This window comes from Andrena cerasifolii, chromosome 2 (assembly GCF_050908995.1).
Source record: "Andrena cerasifolii isolate SP2316 chromosome 2, iyAndCera1_principal, whole genome shotgun sequence".
NCBI lineage: Eukaryota > Metazoa > Arthropoda > Insecta > Hymenoptera > Andrenidae > Andrena > Andrena cerasifolii.
The window spans coordinates 3,870,735-3,897,180 of record NC_135119.1 but is presented as its reverse complement, the minus strand read 5'-3'; the positions used below and the strand labels follow the sequence as shown (position 1 = coordinate 3,897,180).

Here is a 26,446-nt window from a genome sequence, read left to right as displayed (position 1 = left end):
TATAATTACATCAACCTTTATACCTTCGCCCTCGTACACATATGTACATACATTATCGCTCATAATTAGACGCACACTTATCAACTTTAATGTCAATATTAGGCTCTAATTAGAGTACCTAAATCATGTATCTGCGTATAAGGGAACATATCGGAGACGTGCACGCGGATTTTGATGAGACTCTTGCAGATTTGTAGAATAGTGAAAAATATTTGACACGTATTTTTCGTTAGCGGCAACCGCGCACGTTGAAGGGGTGAAAACAGCCCCTAAAGTTGGGGCCGGAAACATATTTTCTGGAATATCCTTTTACACACTTTTTTTTAAAGAGGAATCCAACTCCCTGCTCAGGTTTTAGAAAATTTCAGAAAATATATTTTCGACTCCAACTTTAGGGGCTGTTTTCACTCCTTCAACAAATATTTTTCACTACTCTGCAAATCTACAAAGTCTCATCGAAATCGGCGTGTGCGGGTTCGGTAGGTTCCCTTGTTAGTTCTACTAGTCACATGTTTGTCTGGCAAATGAGTTGACTCTAAATTCCAATTAAAGATATATATAAGTATATAACAACGACCTACTTAAAATCCACTCCTTTCTAGTTACATTTTCGTTTCACTTAAATGTTCTAGCTCTTATATTGATTTGGACAGTGGATAATTTTCTGTTCGTCGATTGGAGGGAATTTTGCCCCATAAGGTTATTCATGCACACCTCAGAATAAGGGTTTACTATTATTTCTTATCTTGTTGTAATTTGAAATTCTTATCTTCTTCAAGAAATACTGCTAATAATTATAATAAGTACTTAACACACGTAAATTGACTCCGTGTCTGCCACCCGAGGGTTAATAAAGCTTTGTCATTCAAAAATCAAAAATACAAAGTGATATATATATATATATATATATATATATATATGTGTGTGTGTGTGTGTGTGTGTGTGTGTGTTTGTATGTATTAGGTCGGTGCAAAAGTTCGTTCGCTTTATTGAACCAGTGTTTATTAAAAGTAAAAATATATTACAAGGTTTTTTGATCAAATTATTTTCCTTGGCTACCTATGACCCTTTGCCACTTTTCTGATAAAAGTACAAGTAGATGTGGCAAAAAAATTCATTTTCCGTACACAATTAATTTTCAATTAATCACACTAACAGTGGGCGAACAAACTTTTGCACACATCTAATAAATAACTGTAATAAAAATATAGAGAAAAGTTGCTTAAAAAATTTTGTTTTATTAGATACTAGCTTTACTACTCGGCTTCACCCGAAATTTAGATTCTGATTTTAACTAAAAAAAAATTACTTTTGCTTTTTTTTGTGAAAATGGTCACATTTATAGTAATTGCCCGTTATGAGTCCGTTTTTCCGCCCGTTGAGAGTCCGGCGACTATCCCCACCATTTCTGGGAAGCCTGCGGACGAGAGTGAGAGAACCGGACAACGAGCGAGAGGAAACGAAAGAGTCGACACAGCCACTGGCCGTGCGGAATCATGTCCACAACTCACTATGAGCCCGCCGCCAGCTCCGTTCGTACCGTACAGTAATCCCCCGCTATGAGTCCGTCGAACGGGGCTGGCGGCGGACTCATAGCGGCTTGCGGACATGGTTCCGTGCGGCCTGTGGCTGTGTCGACTCTTTCGTTTCCTCTCGCTCGTTGTCCGGTTCTCTCACTCTCTTCTGCAGGCTTCCAAGAAATGGTGGGGATTGTCGCCGGACTCTCAACGGGCGGAAGAAACGGACTCATAACGAGCAATTACTGTAAAGAGAACCGGAGAACGAGCGAGAGGACACGAAAGCGTCGACACGAAGTTGCTGTCGGGTATGAAAGAGAGAAAGCACGATACTTTGTCTCTCTCCGTCTTTCAGCTCGAGCTTGGGCTCGACCCGCATGCGGGACTGCGAGCCCCTCCAGCTGAAAGACGGAGCGAGACAAAGTACCATGCTTTCTCTCTTTCGTAGCCGACGGCAACTTCGTGTCGACGCTTTCGTGTCCTCTCGCTCGTTGTCCGGTTCTCTCACTCGCGCCACTGGCCGCGCGGAACCATGTCCGCAACCCACTATGAGTCCGCCGTCAGCCCAGTTCGACGGACTCATAACGGGCGATTACTGTATTTGAATTAGCCAGGCAAAATGAGCTGAGACACATTTCGTGATCCCTGAGTTTATCGTTCGAAAGTTTTTAGGCGACAGGCAAACACACAAACATATAGAAGCTTTCTGCTTTATATATTAAGATTTCATATCTGTGTATGAAAAAACTTTCGAGTTTTTTCATAGTTATGAACAATCATGTATTTTTGCTTCGCGAGTTCTTTTAAATAGGAGACACAGAACCCTCAGAAACATATAATCGAAAATGGAGTTCTCGTGTACAGCTATAGAACTCGTATCTAGTTTTTCGAATGCCCACAACAACGGTCGCCCGTGTGTACGTGTGCAGTGTTCGAGCATACACCCGCAAGAATTAATATCACCAACCTCGCCCAGTCTCAGGTAATGGGGAATATAATTTCGAGCATCGAAACAGTAAAGACTGCATCTCGTCGTCGACGGAAATCTTTTGGTAACGTTACCATGGCATCCAAGTGGGTTTGAAGCAGTTTAAGGGGGGACCCCACCCAGAAGCCACTAAAAAGTTTGCGATTTTTTTGTTCGTATAAATAAAAATACTTATTGGGCATGGATTTTTTACATAATGTTAAAGCAATCTTTATTTTGATAGAAATTTTTTTATGGAAAATTGTACAAAATGGCTTCCCGGAGCACTGGAAAAAAACTGGCCCACACTCCCGGGAATGACTGGATCATCTGAGAAGGAAATACAACAAAGATATATAAACACGAATATATTCTCTACAACCTAGCGTAGGATTTTCTCAAAAATCGAATTATTTTGGAAATTGTAGCACTTTGAAGAATTGACTTTAATTTTTTACATAAAAATTTTTATATAAAAATTTGCACTGAAATGCTTGTAAAAAATCGAATAATTGAAACATCAATAAAAATCCTACGCTAGGTTGTAGAGAATATATTCCTGTTTATATATCTTTGTTGTATTTCCTTCTCAGATGATCCAGTCATTCCCGGGAGTTTTTTTTTTGCAGTGCTCCAGGAAGCCATTTTGTACAATTTTTCATTAAAAATTTTTTTCTATCAAAGTAAAGATTGCTTTAACACTATGTAAAAAATCCAAGCCCAATATTTTTATTTATACGAACAAAAAAATCCCAAACTGTTTAGTGGCGTCTGCGTGGGGTGGAGTCACCCCTTAATTAGGAACAGAAAATTTAGAAGTGGTAGTTGAGGCGATTGTCTTACGAGTTCTGCCCCTGATTATAATTTTGTATTTATAAGCATGAAGTATTTGGAATTGAAAAATTTTCTTTACTTATTTCACGATGTAGCTTAATTAATAGTGCGTAAAGAGTGGAATAGTTAATCATCGAGATACAAAAAGTTCATGTGAAATAAAAGGACACATTTATTGTATTTTTTGTTATAGTATTCTTCAAATAATTATTAAACTTACGTTTCTGTAAGTGACTTTTGGGGAAGCTGTTTCATTACTTTGAACGAGCTTTATACTGTATCTGTTCAATATGCTGTTAAAATGTGTATTTTCAGAAGTTTATGCATTCAGATGTTATTTCATTTTGGACGTTGCGCTTCTAACTAAATTACTGTAATGAATGTTTCATACATTTAACATATTTCGAAATATTATAATAAATGCTGGCTACTAACTTTATGTGTGTTTTGTGAAACTCTTGAATTGCGAATAGTTTCATCGTACGTCGGATACAGAATCTATTTCGACCAATAATTTCACTCATACTCGATACTCATTTCATAATTAATTTTCATATTAGATTTCGATCTTATTACGATTTCAAATTATTATCCTTTCCAAGAAGTAACACTAATGATAACGAACACACATAATTTAATATAAAATAGGAGTCCAAACAAACCCTGTATTCGCCAAGCAATACTGTATTATAGGAACTTACAGTGGCTCTTATTAATATTCGGACACTTTTTAAAATCGCATAACTTTTTTAGAATTGGTCCAAACAACTTGAGTTTTTTTGAGAAGCTAGAAGGATTAGTTTGCTAACTGACGCGTTTCGTCGTTTTAAAAAAAAATGTATTTGGTTGAAATAGCGAAAAGAATAGTGAATAGCGAAAATCGCTGATTTCGGGAATTTTCGCGATTCTCGACCTTATTCTGCGATCTTTAAACGTTTGTAGCTCGGAGCAACGTTAACCGATTTTCATGAAATTTTAGGCACGTATACAACTTACTGCAATCTACAAACGGGTTTTTTTAAATTTTCATTACAAGCTCACAAAAAAAAGTTTAAAAATCGACCTTTACTATTCTTTTCGCTTTTCCAACCAAATACATTTTTTTTCAAAACAACGAAACGCGACAGTTAGCAAATTAATCCTTCTAGCTTCTCAAAAAAACTCAAGTTGTTTGGACCAATTCTAAAAAAGTTATGCGATTTTAAAAAGTGTCCGAATATTAATGAGAGCCACTGTATATTTTATGGTTTGATTTAAAAGTATTGGTGTATACTCAAGTCAACAACCAATTTCTTCAAGAAATCAGCTGAAAATTAGTATAGTAAATTTAATTTTATAGTTTCAGCTTATATATATATATGAGAAAGCAATCACCTCCCTTTCGATTACACCACGAATTCTTCGGAATATGCGTGTTAAGTATCTTACACTAAATTTTGCACAATATCCAAGTTATAATGTGGCTGTGGGGCACGAAATTTCTCTTAAACTTCTGGATACGCCATGAAAGTTTAGACACTTGTCGCTCGTCTATCAACACGCATAAATAACGCGCACGTCTCAAGTTCTGTACGTGTTTCTGGATTCTATATATTAAATATCACCGATGCAAAGATTCTGTAAACAAATAATAATGCAGCACATATTTTAAGAATTTGTGATTTCTTGATTCTACTTGATGTAATCTTAACATTGCAAGAGCTTCTGTATTAAGGTCAGATGCAGATGATGTAAACCCTTCAATCATATTGCAATGAACAAATGTATGGCTCATATTGCATAACTTTACAGTAATATTTAATTGCAGTTATAGAATCAGTTGCAAAACAGTTAGATAATATTCGTAATGAAATCTTGAATGAATTATGTTTCAGTAGACTTGTATTGTTTCAGTACCTAGCCAGTCAATCAGTGTAATTTAATGATGCAGAAATGTTTATAAGTATCTTAATAGATTCGTAGTATTTTTAAGGCACGTGTATGCCTTACTATTGCAGATGGAAATTTAAAAAAAACTCCCTTTTCTGATGTCAGATAGTCTCCAAGAATAGTAAAAGTATACCTAGTTGAAAGGAATGACAGCATTCAATTTGAGGATTTCATCAATTTGATAATTTGTTTCATAACAAAGTATCCTTCTTTCGAAAATTATCAACAATTTTAAAAACAGTATTCTTTTCAAATATTTTCCAAATCAATTTCAACACTTTTACCTCCGATACAATATTCACCTGCATCATTAAGGGTACTAGACAGTCGTTCCTGTCTAAAATGAAGCCTTTCTGCTTCAATTAATTACAAAGAATCAAAATTAATTTAATGAAAACTCTCATTCTTTATAAAAAGAAACTAAAACCACATTAATGAGGTTTTATCCTCCCCCAAGCACCAAACGATGAGATTTTAGTTTCTTTTCATAAAGAATAAGAGTTGTCATTAACTTCAATTTACGTCCAGTCCGAAACTACACATTTTGTAAATATGCTCGAATCTGATTTGAATCAATTGGAACCTCCATTTTTTTAGTTATAACTGCAAAACAAAAGAAACACTTGTAAAAAGCCTATTTGATGATCCATCTGTAGCATCATATATAATACATATTTTTGACTAAACAAACATGTTTTTTCAAGCTTATGATGTTAATAAACTTCATGCCCAAGAACAAAGCCTCAAATTCAATTTGTTTCTTTGTAATTTATTGAAACAGAAATGCTTCATTTTAAACAGAAACGTCTGCCTAGTAAGGTAAATGGCCCAGTGCTTAAACAAGGCCCAATAATTAAAAATTGAGAAGAAATTTTGTTAATAATAACTAGTGTTCCTTCTCGAGAAATTTTATAATTGCTTATTTCTTATTTCTCGAGAAATACTATAATTTCTCGCGAAACTTAAGTCTAGGAAAAATATTATAAATCTCATTTATTTTCGTAAATGAATATATTACTAATTAATCGCGAACGTATAAGCACATCTTTCAATATTAAAAACAAAAAATTAATAAGAGATCCAATTAATTTTCAATTCTTCAATATTTAATAAATCCAAAACTACTGTACTATTTCAAAAATTATAAACTAATAAGTAATTACAACCTTAATAAAAATATGCTCTCGCTTGCTTGAGCCCATTAGGTAAGAAGCGAGATTGAAACTGTTGAAGCTTTGCTGTACAATAATATTTTTGCATATCGGCTCTCCCTTTATATAATAGTATTTTTACCTGTCACAGGTATGACATCTATATAATAATAGGTATATAAAAGCACGCGCGTATTCGAATGCAACGTTGTGTCAAAAATTCAAAGCAATCGGTGAAGAACTTTCGGAGATTTAAGATTTTGAACAAACGAACATTTACATTTTTATTTATATAGATAAAATGTTTTTATTACCCCAAAATATTGCCATAGTGATTTATTTGCATTAACTGATAGAAATAGTTAAATTAAATATATATTCAATAATTGGTACACTGATAATTAATGACTGGGACAAGCTATGAATTTCATTTTATTACTGGGTCATATGAACAGTTTCAGGTTTTAATTAATTTAAAATTTTAATCTTTAACAAATGTAGATTCTTGTTGCATTATCTGAAAGTAGACATTTTACGCTTCCGGATAATCATATTTAGTTATAATTTTATACTGTTTAAATATAAAAGAAATTGCAATTATCTCAACTGCTTCCTTAAGGGGTCATTCTGGTTAGCGCGCCGATAAATTCAGCGATTTTCAGGAATTTATTGCGAAGACAGGAATTACAGTAATGGAATAAAAAAAATTTCTATTGATTAAACTATATTCCTACATTAAATAAAAAATATAAAAGTAATAAAATTATTGCTCTTAAAATGGTTTTGCAGGCGATTTTGATGACATGTTTAAAAATTCATGCCTCGCTCGTGCAGGTGATTTCAGCAGTTGGACTTATCTGAATCCAAAAACACAAACAGATCCTTGATCAGTATGACTGTCGCTATGGCCCGAACTAGAATAACTGATTTATCCTTAAAATTAACAAAATGGCGGGCAAAATACAAGAATCAATGTATTTCCACTGTGCCTTCTGTGCTATTTTCGATTTTAAAAGTAGGTTAGACTCAACAGAAATACTTGGTTGTAGTACCAGCCAGAGGCATAGGTGTGTAGAATAAGCAGTTCAATTTATAAAGCAATCGGTTCGATAGATTTTGAGATTTTACCTGCACCATGTGAAAAATTGACATTTCGATAAAACCGCGTTCAAAGTTTTCATCTACAGAGGCCCAGCCTCTACGCTTCCTACAAAATGCCTATGTAGAAGCTGAAATAATTGGAATTTTTCAATGAAAATTTAACAGTACATTCTTGAGGCTATGTACTTTCGATAAATGTTAAAAAAAATCAATTTCTTCAAACCCTCTAACCAGAATGACCCCTCAACTATTCCACTACTGGGCCGTTTGCCTTACCCTTAATAAAAACTCCCACAGCCTGCAGAAAAAAATCATTAAACCCTAAAAATACATGACAACCTAATTCACGGAACACCTTATAATTACTTCCAAGTAGTTTGTAATAAAAACACATCCAAAAGCATAGTGCATATCCAGGCGCCAAGTGTCACATGTCGAAGTGCAGAATTTCAAAATTGCACTTTTGTTTATACTCGCCCGTAGCTGAGTATCAGGGCGTACGTACGTGCATACCTACTTGTGTACATCCGAGAAAGTTGCAGGACAATATACATTAGCTTAACAACGTAATCCCCGCGCGCTTGCTTAAAACATTGGCCCAGAGATCTCTGATTAGTCGAGCAGCTTGCTCGGTTCATTTATCTTTGGGGGTGTCCTCGCAGGGTGAATCGCAAGTTGACGGAAAGTATACAGAGGATCCGGGACAGGTGGAACTAGCCCCGGACTCTCTCGGATGCAGATATCAAACGGGCGCGTCTGTAAATCTGCCAGGGACCGGTGTGAAACCGGTGGGTGGTTGGATTAGGAGGTAGAGGTCGAGGGCTGGTCGACCACCTAGTCGGAAGCGCACCATGAACTATTGCATTTGATATCCACTCCGATGAATGGAAACGGTGAAGCCATATCCATGGTTGTCGCCATCTCTGGCCACGATGTACGCGAATGTAGGTATAATGCCCCCTCCATGCTTCCGCCAAGTATGATAACCAAGTATTTACGGCTTCTCCGGCGAATTTCTGTAATTTACGTAGACACCGGCACACTGGCCGCGCGTCCGCAACTATGCGTCACCTGTTATTTTTAATGGCGGCCCTCTGCCCCTCTTCAGGACGATCTTCCGACAGCTGTTTCTAACAATGATTTTTGGCCCCTCGGTTTCGGGGGTAAAGTGGATATTGAAAATTATTCTTCCCTCTGAATTGCCTATACATCACTGCGAATATTTATCGCATTACCCACAAAGGGTCTAGCAGGGTAAGCATGGGCAAACGGCCCTCATGCCGATTCTTGGAGTTGTTAGTTTTTAAACAATGCTCCTTGCCTGAAACACCATTATGTAAAGTTTTAGATCGCTACCTCCCTGTTTAAGGATAATAGGGGGTAAACGCCCTTAACGTTATTATTTCTTTTCTCGGTTACTACTTAAGATATTTAAATGAAAAAAAAAGGAAAAATAGCTACATACTAACTGCACTTCATATATTTTTCTAAAAATTATAAATCAATTATTAAGGGTAGAAAAAAATAATTAATCTTTTGGGGTGGTTTATGGAAACAACCCTTTGAGTGACCGCCTCCAAAAAAATTAAGAATAATGCTCTGTTATCGAGTTATTATATATAAAAACCTGAAGATAGTCGAGATGGTGGAACATAGTTAAATAATTTAAGGAAGATCAATATATTATGAATAGGTGGGGTTTTGTGACGAGAAAGAGTATTTGTCGCGAGCCTGAGTATATTCTATCCGCTACACGGCAATACAACGATATACGTGCGATTGTGCGAATGGCAACAGGACAGTTGCTGTTCGCGCGTCGCTGCGATTATTTATTATTTATCACACGGGCGTTTTAAATCCAAAATAGTTAAACCGTCCGAAATATTAACAAATATATTTGATGGAACTGACACAACGGCAATTATTGATGTAAATAGCGACGAGGATTAATAAATAATAATCAATAATGATATCAACCTTTGTCGTTATTGCTTATGATTTTCGAACTCCCACTGATTACTCTAACGGCACGCTTCACGACTCGCTTCTTTGCCCGACACTATACATAAACAATAAATCCTAAACACTCTTCATTTACACTTCGATCTCCCAAACCCACCGCAATCGTTTCTTCCATTCGCATTTAAATGAAACGTACTCAGGCTCGCGACAAAACTCTTTCTCGTCACAAAACCCCACCTATTTATAATATATTGATCTTCAGTAAATTATTTAACTATGTTCCACCATCTCGACTATCTTCAGGTTTTTATATATAATAACTCGATAATAGAGCATTATTCTTAATTTTTTTGGAGGTGGTCACTCAAAGGGTTGTTTCCATAAACCACCCCCCAAAAAATAATTTTTTTTTCTACCCTTAATAATTGATTTATAATTTTTAGAAAAATATATGAAGTGCAGTTAGTATGTAGCTAATTTTCGTTTTTTTTTTCATTTAAATATCTTAAGCAGCAACCGAGAAAAAAAATAATAACGTTAAGGGCGTTTACCCCCGTATTATCCTTAAACATGGGGGTAGCGATCTAAAACTTTACATAATGGTGTTTCAGGCAAGGAGCTTTGTTTAAAAAATAACAACTCCAAGATTCGGCATGAGGGCCGTTTGTAGCGTGCACAATTTTCGTTGCTACATTATTTATAAAGAGGTTGGTACTCCGCTTGGTGTATATCAAACAGTAGTGTTTGTGCAACTACATAACAAACAGATCAATGTTCAGAAGTGCAGAATCAAAATGGAACCCGATAATCTGATTTCATTGGAATAATCATTTATTGCAAAAAGTGTCAAATTTGTATAAAATAAACAGCTGGTTATGGTAATATTATTATTAGTCGCGAAAACACACATACGAAGGATTCGGAAAGACACGACGTCAAATTTACTTTTCATCTGTACTTACTCGTACATCTAAACTACTGTAAGCTTTGAAGAAGTGCAAACATGTACTTGTACAAACATGGTATTTTTGTAACATGTTTCCGTAAGTATAGCCAGGATGCTGCTAAAAACTGACTAATCAGTTAGAATCAATGGGACTGATGCAAGAATGAGAAAACATTAGAGATGTTGCTATTGAATAGCTAATAGCATATCAGTATCAAATAGAATCGATACCCATTCGATATCTCTGTGAAAATAAGCATGTGTGTTATTTACATGCAAATTAAGCATTACATCCATAATTCATAATGCTGCACGGTGATTGTGAGGCTATCAACGAGAAATTACAAATTTGATGAAACCAAGGAACTTGTTGACACTGATGACTGGCTTGAAGTAAATAACTCATATACTTGCAGAATTGACAATACTTTTGCCTTCGAGAGGCTCGTTTCGTAATATATTTTTTCATATTCAGCATATTTATTCTACACAACAGTTTCTGAAAAATATACATAGGTATAAATACAGTCATTTTATATATTTACCCGTAGATACGTCAAAATTGCTATTATATTAAAGCATTAATTATGTTGCTGGTAAAAAGCGTTAGTCATTTCGCTCGTGTCACACGCTGTGTATCGAAATTAAGAGATATATTTGGCTATTAAGCCGGAAATCCACTGGGAAGCTAAGCTAAGCTAAGCTATAGTCGAATTAACGAAAGAAGGCACCTTGGGACCGGGGCCAGAATTTGCGACGTTGCCGCTACTCCGGGCTCGCGATTGGTGCTTCCCCTACGCGGCTTCCTACGCCTTGGCCAATGACTTTCGACTACTTAGCCGTGGGCCTAGAGTCATCGTTGTCCTTGACGGGTGCATATTGCTGTCCTCTTCCAGAGGGCGAACTCAACGTCCTTCCCATAGAGATTTGACAGAGTGTCGAATTTTATTGGCTATTGCGGCACGCGCCATGCAGAATGAATGGCGGACAAGTCGAGGAATACAGTCATCTCAACATTTCAACACAGAGAAAAACTGTCATTTTTTAGGATTTATTTTTTAGCAAACGAAATGTCCAACGTAAATAATGTTTTGTCCACTTATTAATACACTTAAGTGTCGAAATACGGTGCATTTTTCAATCATTTTCCCTTGTAAAAAGTATGAAATGGTTAATCCAAAAAGGTTTCCGTGGTCCCGGCTATAGTCACTGATGTTCTGAATAACGTGTAAAAATTTCAGACTGATTGTTCTAATAGTTTTTTTGCAATCACCTGCACCAGTTGCAAAAATGTTGTTTTGAGATAATTGCGTTTTAAGTCTTATAACAAATTAAAAAAATTCTTTTAAATTTTTTTTTTGTATGATATAAGAGTAGCATAATAAATACCAAAAAAAATATTGCATTACATGTTGTATCTACGGAGAAAAAAATCTTAAAAAATAGCTTAATTTTTCAAACCGTCACAGTGGACTGACCCCTTAATAGAAAGTTAAATTATTTTATTTGTCACATTGCGTGGTTCAACTTTCCAAGGAGCAAGGCAATTAAAGGAATTAAATAGAAACTTAGCCTTTAATCATAACCACGATACGGGAGATTTCGAATATCAAGCTGACGACTTTGTCGATAAAAAAAATTCATACTTTCTTTCAAAGAATGAAGTCTTCCATTAAGCAACCAGGGCCCGACTCGCGTGCCGGGGGCAAAAGTCACTGGCACGTCACTTTAGAAATTACAGGCTAAAAGATATCACGGGATAAATGTTTACCCACCGGAATGGCAATTCCATTATCCTTCGCCTTTGAAGGTAAATGCACGCGCCGCGAACGAAAATATTGCTGGCGCCAATACCAAAGCGCCTGTGCATATGAGCGTGGAAAATACGTGATCACATGCTGGTATCCGCGGCACAAAGGAGAGCCGGAAATACAGACGCGTGCGGACGATTCAACATCGCCAGACGGAACAACCTCAATGCGGTCCCCGTGTGAATAGTTTTCGGTACTTTCAACCTGTTTTTTTTTTTTTTACAAACGGATCACATTTTCGTAACAGTCTTGATTTACTACAGGCCAACAGCTACGCTTTTGTGCCAACCTACATACGTGGGCTTTTCGGGTTTCCATTTCCCCCAAACCCTTTTCCTTTCCTTCGTCGACCCGATGCCAAAGTGCAGCTACGAAGGGGAGTGTTTACGTTTCCTTCCTTTCCCCCTTTTTCCACGTGGTTAGGTCGAATTACCGGCGTAGTCCAACTTCCTTCCAAAGGGGTAAGATTACTCTGATAATCCCGAGGAAATTTTCAGGCAATCTAGAAGTCACGGTCTATACACAGAGGTGTAGGGGAATAAGTCTTTCCGATGGTAAATACTTTTCAAGTAAGGGAAAATTTATTTTCTTATTGATATTTTGTTTGCATTCGTTTATTCCTACTATTTAGGTACTTGTATGCAGAGGCGGATTTGTGGATGGACAGTTATTGTGTATAGAAATTTTGGGGAGCACAAATTTTGAGGGGCGGAAATTTGGAGAGCGGCAAATTTTAGGGGGGTGCAAATTTTGGAGAGTGATAAATTTTGATGCGCGGTAAATTTTGTGGTGCAGCAAATTTTGGGAAGCGACAAATTTTGAGCGAAAGAAATTGGAAAATGTTCGAACAGAGGGGCATAAAACAACTTTAAAAACAATTCCCTTTTTATCCTGTTTTTTTTTTTAATTGTTTGCGAATTAGCAAAAACTCACATGTAGGTAGGATATATTGAATTAATTTTAAAATTTTCTCGACACGTTGAAATTAAAATATTTGATGATATTTCACGGAAAGGGCGGTAGACACTTAGTAGGGGGTTAGCCTAGGGGCGCCAAATCTCAAAATTCGCCCCTGCTTATATCGAACCCCACTTTCTGTAATTAGTAGATACCTTTTGGTGTAAGGGATGGATATTGCAGAAAATGCGACAGTTTACTTAGGAAGATTTTATTTTGGTGGGTGGATTTCGTATATGTATATGTACAGTATATACATAGTCGGCATACAGAGATTCAGTATACTGTATTATTTGGATTTAGAACTGTGTGGGAGACTAACTGAGATATCGGGTTTTGAGGGATCTTTAGAATAAAAGAAATTGAGTTCGATGAAATGAAACAGCATCAGAGTATTTTTTATCTTACTTTTGTTACTATTTTTGGTAAACACCGTGTTTGGGGAAATGCGTTACGATTAGGGCTGGGACTATTCGAATATTTTACAAGTATTCGAATGCCACGAATAAACTTCGAATATTTGAGTATTCGAATGCTACGAATAAACTTCGAATATTTGAGTATTCGAATGCTACGAATAAACTTCGAATATTTGAGTATTCGAATGCTACGAATAAACTTCGAATATTTGAGTATTCGAATGTTATTATTCGAATAGTATGGTGTGAAGTGGGTCAAAATTAGCTTACAAGATTTCACCCTGACAAATGAACCTAAAGAACTTGATTTATAATTCACACCATACTATTCGAATATTTAAGTATTCAAATAGTATTCGAATTCTTAAATATTCGAATAGTATCCGAATACATAAATATTCGAATAGTATTCAAATTCTTATATATTCGAATAGTATTCAAATTCTTATATATTCGAATAGTATTCGAATACTTGGATATTCGAATTATATTCGCCAAATAATTGAGCAACTGAAGTATTTGAATATTCGAATGTTATTATTTGAATAGTATGGTGTGAAGTGGGTCAAAATTAGCTTACAAGATTTCAGCCTGACAAATGAACTTAAAGAACTTGATTTATAATTCACACCATACTATTCGAATACTGATGTAATTTTCAAATAGTATTCGAATACTTGGATATTCGAATTATATTTGCCAAATAATTGAGCAACTGAAGTATTCGATTATTCGAATACCGAAAAATTCGACAAATAGTCCGAGCCCTAGTTACGATGATATCGACGTGCGTTACGAAAATTAGCATGTTTCATTTGTCTTACGTAGACTACTTAGCACTCTGCTCATTCTGACCACGTAGAACAGAATGTCAAAATTTGCTGATGTCAGACTATTTTTCAAAGTGAAACTTTTTATATTTCTCGTTATTTAATAATTCTAAACAGTCTCGTGGAACGATCCCCGTAGTTAATAGTCTCTTTCCGAGTCATTTAGAAAAATTTATAAAAAATGCACTATATCTTTATCATTAACCCTTCGTTGACACATCTTCTTTTTCGATCAACTTTGACACACTGGGTGGCACACACGCACAACAATTTTTGAACGACTGCCATTCTTATCTAAAGAATCCAATCGTTACGAAAAAAATTACGGGTCAATTTCAAGGTCTCTAGAATGTATTCCAATAGTTGTTTGATAGAAATTGTATCACAATTTTTGTAAAAAAATTCTAGATTACCATACGTCGAGAAAAAACGAAGGAAATCTTCAAAAAATTGTAACTGTTACAAATTTCAATATTACAAGCTACAAATCTACAGAGTTGTTGTTTAGTTATAATATTTTGAGAAAAAAAATAGTTTGCAAATCGGCTTTGGAAAATACATATTTATTTTGCATATAGAAAGTAGTCTATTTCGGTAATTGAAAAAACAGAGATTTTCATATAAACGTTTCTTTTTTGTGCAAGGAATGATAGAAAATTTCTGTACATTGTATTTTTCTGATAAATTATGATGAAATTTATAGATTTTCCTCTTCCTCATTGTTTTGCACTATAGCTTGTACGACTGTTCGAGGGCGCAAATTCTAAGCCATGTTGCTGCGTATTGTAATACAGAATGCGCAATTAATGTAATACATAATTACTATCATTCTAAGCTATACTTACGATAAATACGAGCGAAAACAGCTGAGAGCACAATACTTTTTTTTTCACTCGAAACTGACGTCTTTAAAACACATTGGGTGGTTCACACCCACAACCTGCTACCTACGACCCCAGGGCAACAATTGACGCTTGCCACGTTTGGGTAATAGCCCTAAAGTGTAGTAAACTTTCCAATCTAACACTAAATGCTGCCACTAACCCGATATTCTACGCTTTAGAAAAGGTACAGAGCGTCAAAATCAGCTTATGGGTAGCTCACACCCAGAGTGTCAACGAAGGGTTAACATGTAAATAAAAATGGCAAGTGACTTGCATCGAAATCAGGCGATCACTTCTACTTAGGCATGTTGTAAAAGAAACGTTCACCTTTGTTGCAGGTCGCATGGTTACGCGTAGACACACAAACCATATTGACAATAGCCAGCCACGTTATTACGAAGAACCACCGAATAACCATGTCTCACAGCGATCACCGTACATGGTTCCTGCACATACGAGAAGTCAGGGAATCCGACAGGGGATGGTACATGTGCCAGATTAATACAGATCCCATGAAAAGTCAAACTGGTTACCTCGAAGTTGTCGGTAAGTATGACGTAACCGCTTCAAATTAGCTAAGTAGATAGTAACTCACATTATCCATAGTTTTATAAATTTATAACACCGCGCATTGCGGGAAATACAAGCTCGCCTAACGCATTCATAGTTATTCTGAAATAAAGCATTGCAATGCATCAAATTATGTTGCAATAATTAAGACTACGTGTAAATTGACAAGTGAAATATTTTTTTCATATATTAATCCATCTTTATAGAGAATGCTAGCGTTGTTTAACTGTCGGATTGTGAATAGCTTGGTCATCGCACTGCGGGCGCAGGGTCCATTTTGACTCATGATGTAATTCTTTATATCACCACATATTCAAATACTTTATATCTCACGTTATAATTATTTATATTACCATTGTGGCTGCGTGTGATCTGAAATTTGTATACGAATAATAAGTAACGTGTGTATGTACGTAAAGTCGACTCGTTCGATTCTGTCGTTTCTAACTTCACATAGCTGGCGTCCGTTTTATGAACACTTCTAAAGTATTTCATGAATATGTTACCCTAGCGCCACGTTCACTAAATTGATATTTAGCGTGGGTCAAAATAGACCCCGTATCTGCGAGGCAAGGATCAAATGTTAAATGTGTTAGTGATGAATCCGTAATGCTTGTGTTATGGAAGTTGCAGTTATTCACGAAGTCCAGGTAAATTCGCATAAAAGAATGCTTAAATTTAATTTATATATAGATATACCTACAGCAACTGATGTCACAAACCATCATCTTTTAACGTTAAGATACTAAAGTTCTTTGATAAGAGTCACAATTCTTAAAACTTATCAAATATGATTTCAAGGTACCACTTATTACTCCTAAAAATAAATACTCCTGATTAACTAATTCAAGTCAGAAAGGAAATCTTTCATTAAGGGGTCTCTCTACTTTGGCGGTCTGAAAAGGAGCGCGATATTTTTTAAGAGAAACTCTGAAATTATATTAATTGAAAACTGTATGCCTATATTTGTATATATTTAGGCAACATTTAAAAAAAATTTAATATAAAAAAAATAACAGTACCTAAAATTTTAACGCGTCTTTCTGAAAACGATGTTTTTAGAATTGGTTAGCATGATATCTCAAAAACTTTATACATATATTCAATAGATGTTCCATTCTCGATGTTTCTAAAACGAAGATCTAAATTAAATGAGAAATACTGAAAAGTAAAAAAAAATGGCAGCGTCTAAAACAGAAAATTTCGATGTCTGCAAAAACTTCACTGGTTTTTGAAATCGCATAAATTTAATTTTGCAAAAGCCGACTTAGTTTTAGAAACTACGTGAATGGGACATCTATTGAATATATGTACAAAATTTGAAGTAAATCGGGTCATTGGTTTTTGAGATATCATTCTAACGAATTCGAAAAACATCGTTTTGAGAAAAACGCGTTTTAAGTTTTAAGTACCGTTACTTTTTAATTAATTTTTTTTTTAAATGATGCCTAAATATGTACAAATTGTTACGAGCTGAGGCTGAGAGCAATGAGATTGGCGGCTGTGAGGCCGAGGATCGAGTTTGTTTGTTTGAGTTTGTTAGTAGCGGACGAACCGGGGTCTCGTATTCCCGGGACCCGCTATAAGGAGGTTGGTTGTCGTGGACGAACCGAGGTCTGGTATCCCCGGGAGCCACTGGGAAGGTAAGTTTCACGGACGAACCGGGGTCTGGTATCCCCTGGAGCCACTAGGGAGTAGATTGTCGTGGACAAACCGGGGTCTGGTATCCCCGGGAGCCACTAGGGAGTTGATTGTCGTGGACGAACCGGGGTCTGGTATTCCCGGGAGCCACTAGGGAGTTGATTGTCGTGGACGAACCAGTGTCTGGTATTCCCGGGAGCCGCTATAAAGAGGTTGGTTGTCGTGGACGAACCGCGGTCTGGTATCCCCGGGAGCCACTAGGGAGTTGATTGTCGTGGACGAATCCGGGTCTGGTTTTCCCAGGAGTCGCTAGGAAGGTGGAAGTCGTGGACGAACTGGGGTCTGGTATCCCCGGGAGCCACTAGGGAGTTGATTGTCGTGGACGAATCCGGGTCTGGTTTTCCCAGGAGTCGCTAGGAAGGTGGAAGTCGTGGACGAACTGGGGTCTGGTATCCCCGGGAGCCATATAATGCGACACACCTCGAGCGGTAAAGATGCATCTATGTGGGTTAATCTCGAAGAGGTAGTTCAGATGATGATTAGATTCAAATAAAAGAACTCTGAGTAAGAAGTAACTGGTATCCCCGGGAGCCTCTAGGAAGGTAAGTTTCACGGACGAACCGGGGTCTGGTATTCCCGGGAGCCGCTATAAAGTGGTTGGTTGTCGTGGACGAACCGGGGTCTGGTATCCCCGGGAGCCACTAGGGAGTTAACTGTCGTGGACGAACCCGGGTCTGGTATTCCCAGGAGCCTCTAGGAAGGTGGAAGTTGTGGACGAACTGGGGTCTGGTATCTCCGGGAGCCACTAGGGAGTTGATTGTCGTGGACGAACCGGTGTCTGGTATTCCCGGGAGCCGCTACAAAGAGGTTGGTTGTCGTGGACGAACCGGGTTCTGGTATCCCCGGGAGCGGCTAGGAAGGTGGAAGTCGTGGACGAACCGGGGTCTGGTATTCCCGGGAGCCGCTATAAAGTGGTTGGTTGTCGTGGACGAACCGGGGTCTGGTATCCCCGGGAGCCACTAGGGAGTTGACTGTCGTGGACGAACCCGGGTCTGGTATTCCCAGGAGCCGCTAGGAAGGTGGAAGTTGTGGACGTACTGGGGTCTGGTATCCCCGGGAGCCACTAGGGAGTTGATTGTCGTGGACGAACCGGTGTCTGGTATTCCCGGGAGCCGCTACAAAGAGGTTGGTTGTCGTGGACGAACCGGGTTCTGGTATCCCCGGGAGCCACTAAGAATGTATGTTTCACGGACGAACCGGGGTCTGTTATCCCCGGGAGTCTTATAATGCGATACACCTCGAACGGTAAAGATGCATCTACGTGGGTTAGTCTCGTAGAGGTAGTTCAGATAATGATTGGATTCAAATAAAAGAACTCTGAGTAAGAAATAACTAATGATATTCTATAAGTTCGGTTCTTACAATTGTTTGAGTGACGCACTGAGAAGTGCGGGGGTCTCATAGACTTTAATAATTACAACGCCTATCAGCAACACTGCAAGCTGTATGCCTTAAGTTGAATTAATACTTGACGAAAAATGTTACTCTAAACGTAGTACACTTGAAATGAGCCCCCGAGAGTGGATACTTGGCCCTTTTTATACGGTGAAATTCGGCTAGAAAGTAGCGGGGACATGAATGCCTTCAATTGAATATTAGGTTTTCGGAGAAAACTCGGTTGCATGACACCACTGCAGGAAACGGTGACCTCGCCGGGTCACGCGCATTCCGGACACACGAAAGGGTTAAAAAGTCAAAGATAGATCTCCGTACATAACAAAATATAGGCATAAAGCTTTCACTTATTATAATTTGAGGATTTCTCTTAAAAAAAAACCTGAATATCGCGCTCCATTTCAGGCCGTCAAAGTAGGGAGATCCCTTAATCGAATTGTTGTTGACTACTGAAAATAGTTTGGAAAAATGTCCCAGTCACGCTTCAGTCACAGTCAACCAATATTTCTATAGAAAAAATCGTCAGCCGATCCGCCAATGGCGTTTGAACGTTCGTCAAGGGTGCTTGAATTTTACGAAGTTAGCTGCACATCAAAATCCTACACTTCGATCACTCACATCTCTATTCAGCTTACCTTCAATAAACCAGTAACCATCATCAATAGCGTCACCGTTCAGTCTTCCTTTATCTAGAGACGCCAAGTACATGAAAGACACAGTGTACATGTCGACTATCGCTACCGCTATCATTTACTCGTCGCCCGGCAATTCCAACCTAACCTGAACCTTATTTCATTAATATCTCATCACGCCCGCAATATTTTCTAAATTTAAAGGCATTTTTCTGATGTAAACCGCATATAAGCTTTCGACTAAGACCAAATTCAATAAAATCGGTCCACGCATGACAGAGATATCGTAATATCGTCTCATGAATCAGTCGGAAATGGTAGGATTTTTTCTTCTGATTCTTCTTCTTATTATTCTCCAACCAAATTTTGTCGACATAATACCTATACTCTTTGCACGCACACCTGCACCAACACATGTTTCGTTCGTCGATTCGTCGACTCTCGGGACCATTCGGCAGGTATCGTCGTCCGTCATTGTTGTCAAAATTTGAAATGTCACGAGTTTTTACATTACATAGGAGACTGAATTATTGTCTCATTTAACAAGGTAAGTCGCCAAAATTTTTTAATAGATTTTTTATGTAGAGTTGCAGACTTGGAACGTACATGCATGTACAAAATAATATATTATAACAAATTGCATTTAAGTTGTCAGATATTTTTATACCAGCAAACTATTTTTAATTTAGAGTTTTTATGGGTCTTGTAGAAATGAAGGGGACGCACCGGCTTGGATAGAAACGAAGGAGACGGTTCAGAGGGGCATCTTGTAGTCTCTACACTTATAATAGCAAAATGCCACTCTATTTCTATATAAGTTCCATGTTAAGTTGTAACTAAAACCACTAAAATGTGGATTTTATATATTTACAGATAATCGAAGCAGAAGATGATACAGTGTGATCTGCGTTAGAGAAAAAAATTTATTGTGACATAGTATTATATTAATAATTAAACGATTTTATGAAACGATTTTATTCAGCTTCGATGCTCTGTTTTCTTCTTATATCTTTGCTTCATATCTGAAAACTCAAATTTAAACCAATTCTACCAATCCACTGAATACGTATAACATAATTTACATATTTAATCAATGTCAAAGGTATGTTTAATTAGAAAATATTTAATAAACTTAGAATCCAAGGTACACCATATTTACTGTTAAATATTTGTATTTCTCTACATTAGAGTATGGATTAGCATCAATTTATTTAGATTCGTTTTTTGGAGAATACTAAAAAATAGTTTTAAGAAAAAGAAGGTTGTAAACTGTTTTACATATTTTATAGAAGATAATAATAATATAATATTAAAAATTATCTGAAGTCATTCCCTATGCAAATTATCTTTGTAAAAAGAAGTGAGATCCCCATAAAAAAAACTTCAAACAAGTAAAAAAATTACGCCAAGTACATGAAATCAAATAAATCACAAAAAAGTAGAAGATATTAATAATTACAAATTAAAAAAAATATATGTGAAATCAAAATGAGCTGCAAGTACATAAAGGTGCTTTCAGTCAAATACTTGGACTGGCGAGGCAAGGTATTCTCAGATCATCAATACCCATACCTTCCCTCTCGCAGGCTTTCAGATAATTATTATCAGATAAACAAATTTCGTTTTAAGTTTACACTAACAAGGGGTGAACACCATGTGATAGACATCGATTTTGATGAGCCTTGGCACGATGGATCTATGTCGAAAATAAGTAAATAGGTGCCCGAGCGTTTCAGCCAATAAGCCTTAATAATAGAGATATTTACATGCAAATTATTAAAAATTTCAGTGGCCGTGGGGATTTAGTGGGTAAAAACCCCACACTACCCTGGCGCCCGCAGGGAATTCCCTTCTTAAGGCGTCGGGGTGCCTTTTGATGACATCTCCACGATAAAAAAAATTAAAATTAAAATTTTTTTTTATTATTTTTTTTTAACTTGGGGAAATCTTCAAAAGGCACCCCGACTCCTCCAGAGGGGTATCCCCCCGGAGCGCCAGGGTAGTGTGGGATTTTTACCCATTAAAACCCCACGGCCACTATGAAATTTTTAATAATTTACATGTAAATGTCTGTATTATTAAAGCCTATTGGTTGAAACGCTCGGACACCTATTTACTTAGATCCATCGTTCCAAGGCTCATCAAAATCGATGTCTATCACATGGTGTCCTCCCCTTGTAAGTGACTAAACTAGTCACTGTTTGGTCATGTTCTTCTACTGCATTTGTATAAAACACTAAAATCCACAAATTGTAAGTGTTACCTACTAACATCCTAAGCTTAAATTTGAAAATGTTTTTAATACAATTACATAACATTGAGTTTCAAGTAGATTCTAATTTTTATTTTTTATTGAGATCAAGCACGTTTTTACTTGAGGTTCTTTCCTTCTGTTCAACCATGCGCGTTTTAATATATCAGTATGAAACTTTCCAATATTATTTAGCTCGTTTGTACGACCAAGAAAATCATAAAAAGACAAACTATACTTAGAACATATGTATTTATGTCCAAAAATTAAGGGGGGGACCTGGTTTGCGACGTTGAAAACACGATGATTTTTTAAGAATTATTTTCTCATCAAATATAAAGAAAATCTTTCCAAAAGTTTAAGGGTGTTTTACCGACCAGAAAACTTTTTTTATTCAATAATAATTCATTTAATACTGTTTTATTGGTATACCTTCGCAGCGCCGCGTCGCCGGAGTTGTCAAATTGTCTACATCCTAGCGGATTAAATTTATGCCCAAAAATTTTCTTAAGAAAATAATTCTTAAAAAATCACCGTGTTTTCAGCGTCCTAAACCAGGTTCCCCCCTTAAGCAGTTTTAGTTTTTCTACTTCCTTTAATTTAATATTAAATAATTTCATGACAATTTTTCTTCTTGTTGTACAGTAAACTAAGTCGAAATGGGATTTCGATATCTGAAAAGTAAAAAAATAGAAAGTGAATGACAAGTTCCAATTAGTTACCATGTGTTCTAGTTATGGATTAAATTAACTATGGTTTGGTCACCCGCTAGACTCAGGTTTAATCGACCCTTGAATCGAAAGGGGAGAATATCGCGCATATATCGGTAGCAACGGGGGTAGGATAGGAATTGTTACAACGATCGTGTCATGTCAATGTTACATACTGATACACGGATGTAATTCGCAATATCTTAATCAACCTTGACAAGCTGTGAGAGTCTGATTCTGTTTCGGCCCATCTCCTTTCTCAAATGATTTGTTGCTCGCGCAATTTGAATCAGTTGCACCTACTTGAAACCTGAATTTGCATAACTCGTACATTTGTGGAATTATTCTTCCTACGTAAGTGCGCATAATTATTAAAGAAAATTTATTTAATAAACCTAAACCGTCTTTAACCCTCACCAAATAAATTCAACACTATTTGTGTTACGCATTACTTATTTATTGGCATCTCTATCTTCAGAAAATATAAATTTTAAACCATAGCAAGTTCAAAAATTCAAAAAATTCTGAAACTTTGTAAATATGTAGGGGATTTCTTCCTGATTACAACGCAATTTTTGGTTTGTGCCCAAATTCATTCTAAGGGGGTGTAATTGGCATCTGAATATCCGGTTATTTTCCTATTTTGTGTTGTAACTCGTGAACTGTAAAATATTTTTTTTACCAAATTATAGATCTAATTATAAAAAGTAACTTTTGTCTTGAAACTTTTTTTCTATCTCTTACAGTTCGCGACTTATAACACAAAATCAGAAAATAGCCACATTTCTAGGGGTTAATTTCACCCCTTAGAGTGAATTTGTGCAGCAAACAAAAATTTCATTGTAATCAGGAGGATAATCCCCTACATATTCACAAAGTTTCAAAATTTTTGAATTTTCGGATTTGGGATCTTCCCTTGGGTGAAGTGTAGGGGAGACCGAAGCTAGTTGATACATACGAATTATCTCGACACCGTATATGTATATGTAGCTCCATTTGAGCGAGATATGTGAAGTTTGTTGTTCAATTATTTACTACGATTCAGCGTACGTCTGTATACCGTGACGTTAACAATCGTTGTTTAACCGTTTTCGTTTAAATGGAGAAAGAGTAAATAGTTTTCATACATCCAAATTGATCGTCCAAGTAACATTTTTTCATTCAGTTTGTTTGTATTTTCTCATGTTTTCGTGTACTATATATTAAAGAGGAAGGACCAAAGTATATTTTGGCATATTTATTATTAAGTAATTAATGCAAACAAAAATTAAAAAAATTGAAAACTGAAGAACGTATCAACTAGCCCCGCAGTGGGGTAAATTGATACATTTTGCCTTCGTCCAAATAACATTTTTTCATTCAGTTCGTATATATTTTCTCAAGTTTTCGTTTACTATATATTAAAGAGGAAGGACCAAAGTATATTTTGGCATATTTGTTATTAAGTATGTAATGCAAACAAAAATTAAAAAAATTGAAAACTGAAGAACGTATTAACTAGCCCCGCAGTGGGGTAAATTGATACATTTTGCCTTCGTCCAAATAACATTTTTTCATTCAGTTTGTATATATTTTCTCAAGTTTTCGTTTACTATATATTAAAGAGGAAGGACCAAAGTATATTCTGGCATATTTGTTATTAAGTAATTAATGCAAACAAAAATTAAAAAAATTGAAAACTGAAGAACGCACCAACTAGCCCCGGTCTCCCCTATGTATAAACAAGATTCTATTATGTGTTAAACTGAACTCCATACCCGCCGTCGATTGTTAAGCTACCCGTCATATAATATTTAACACGCACATGAAAAACAATTCTTCGGAAAGAATAAATTAATACTCTGCGATTAAGCCAAAAATGTGGTGCCACGTTTCTTTGATTCACAGAATGTGCATGATGTAGAAAATCATTTTCTTCCTCTACTCTTCATATATTTGTGACTTACACTATCCATATTAGTGCACAACAACTCTCTTGTTATCTCTATAAACACAGAAGGGATGTGAATGTTAATACAGGATAGAAGAGATAAAAAAGAGTCATGCTCTGTAATAGCTACTTTTATATGTATGTAAGATACATATTTGAATAAAAAACATTTGCTCCTCTCGGAGCCATTTCTGCATGGCAGGTTAACCTTCTTCCTTCAACGCCCAAGGACGAAGTACACGTTTCACTGTACGTGCATAATTCATCCCAGAAAAAATTGTGTAAAATTCTCTTTCTTCCTCATTTAAGTGTTATACGCTACGCGAGCCCCTTATTGACATCGAGTTTTAATACTGTAATAATTAACTCCTCTTTTCTAGCAAACAAGATATTAATTACTCCCCAAGAGAGGAACGGAGATGGACTGCTTCTCATACAACCCATTATGATTTACAGTTTGAAGCATGACATGAGAAAATGTATCCCCTGGCAGACCACTTCTTGGGAGAGTTATAGTAGAAGTTTTCTGATACAGTTCACCATTATCAAGATATTAAAATCACTGTTGCCTTAAGCAATGAGCTTCACTCGTCGATTTATATTTGCCAGACAAATTGATCGCGGTATTGGAAACTTGGCAATTGGCGATTTGCATTTAGCAATTAGATGAATATTGTACGCTCTCCATCGTTAGGACTTTAATAGAACTAACAATTTTCAGTGATTTCTATGTACAACCTTGCTGACCCGAGCATACCTAATTTATAGCAAACAGACCTCTAATTTACATTCGGCGAAATTCTGAGCAGGAATATTATCGCGTCGGTTATGTACCAGACGCTTTTAGCCAGATGAAGGACACATCAGTTTCGGTTTTTTTTTCGCGGAATGCCGTGTACAAAATGTCGCAGTTACGAGCCCGGTTCAGCCAAATGAGTATCGTCGGAATACCTTATCGTAAGAATCGTGCATCATCGGGAAAGATCAAGCTTCAGCAGTTAAACGAACATAAAACCACGGGAAAGACCTTTCGCGTCTACTTAATTTGCAAGGCATTAACCTTATTATTATGAGGCAATATGGTCGCGAGTTTGCGAGAACGCCGTATGGAGGGTTGCACGCGAGCAATCTTTACAGCCCTTCTCGGAAATGGAACCTCGTATATGCCCTTTCACGAGTGCACGCTTCCCTTGGTTCTTTTAATTCTTTTAACTCCCGTATCTGTACACATTCCCGCCTATTTCATTTTCGGAATACGATGACACGGGGTGGTTCTTTTAAAGTGATTAAATTAGTTTGAAAGTACAAGGGTATGCGAGGAGTGCGGCCGCGCGAAAAGTATTTAGCTCGCAAGGGAACATCGTCAATCGAAAACAATTTCTAAATGAAATCCTGTAGAAATGTCACTTTATTGGGATTTTCGCTGACTTTTTGGTTGAGCGAATAGTACGGAATAAAGGTTTTGGAAACGAACCTTCAGGTGTCTGAATGAGAAACAGCTTTGAAAGTTGAAAATTTGCCGATTTACAAGGAGAGGTTTCCAGGTGTCCGCCTCCACTATGAATTTTGGATATGTTTTAGAGGAGCGAAAAATAAGACATACCTACGTGTTTTTTATAGCGGCCCGTTTTCACAATTAAGGGGTGAAACCCACCCCCAAAGTTATAAGATTTTCAGGTGTTCGTCTCCGATTGCTTTGGTTTTTGGATATGTCTTTTTATTTTGGCCCTTTTCCTATTTAGGGGGTGAAACCACCCATATAACTCTGAGGGGTGGAATAAACCGCTATAAAAAAACACGCATATCTTATTTATCTGTCCTCTAAAGTATATCCAATAACCAAAGCAATCAGAGACAACCGCCTGAAAATCTTATAACTTTGAGGGGTGGTTTGACTCCCTAAATATGGAAACGGGTCGAAATTAAAAGACACGTATTTCTTATTTTCC

At 36.7% G+C, this 26,446-nt stretch overlaps 1 protein-coding gene across 2 annotated transcripts in view; it reads left to right on the top strand.

The window, feature by feature from the left end:
* The window catches only part of LOC143378511 (neurotrimin), a 634,196-nt gene that overhangs the window by 479,157 nt on the left and 128,593 nt on the right, over window positions 1–26,446 (top strand). For both annotated transcript variants that reach the window (XR_013088276.1, XM_076830332.1), the window contains exon 3: window positions 15,647–15,854. Coding sequence is in view for 1 of the 2 variants with exons in the window: in XM_076830332.1 (XP_076686447.1) it covers window positions 15,647–15,854 (208 nt within the window). In the remaining variant the exon portion in view is untranslated. The remainder of the gene's footprint in view (window positions 1–15,646; window positions 15,855–26,446) is intronic.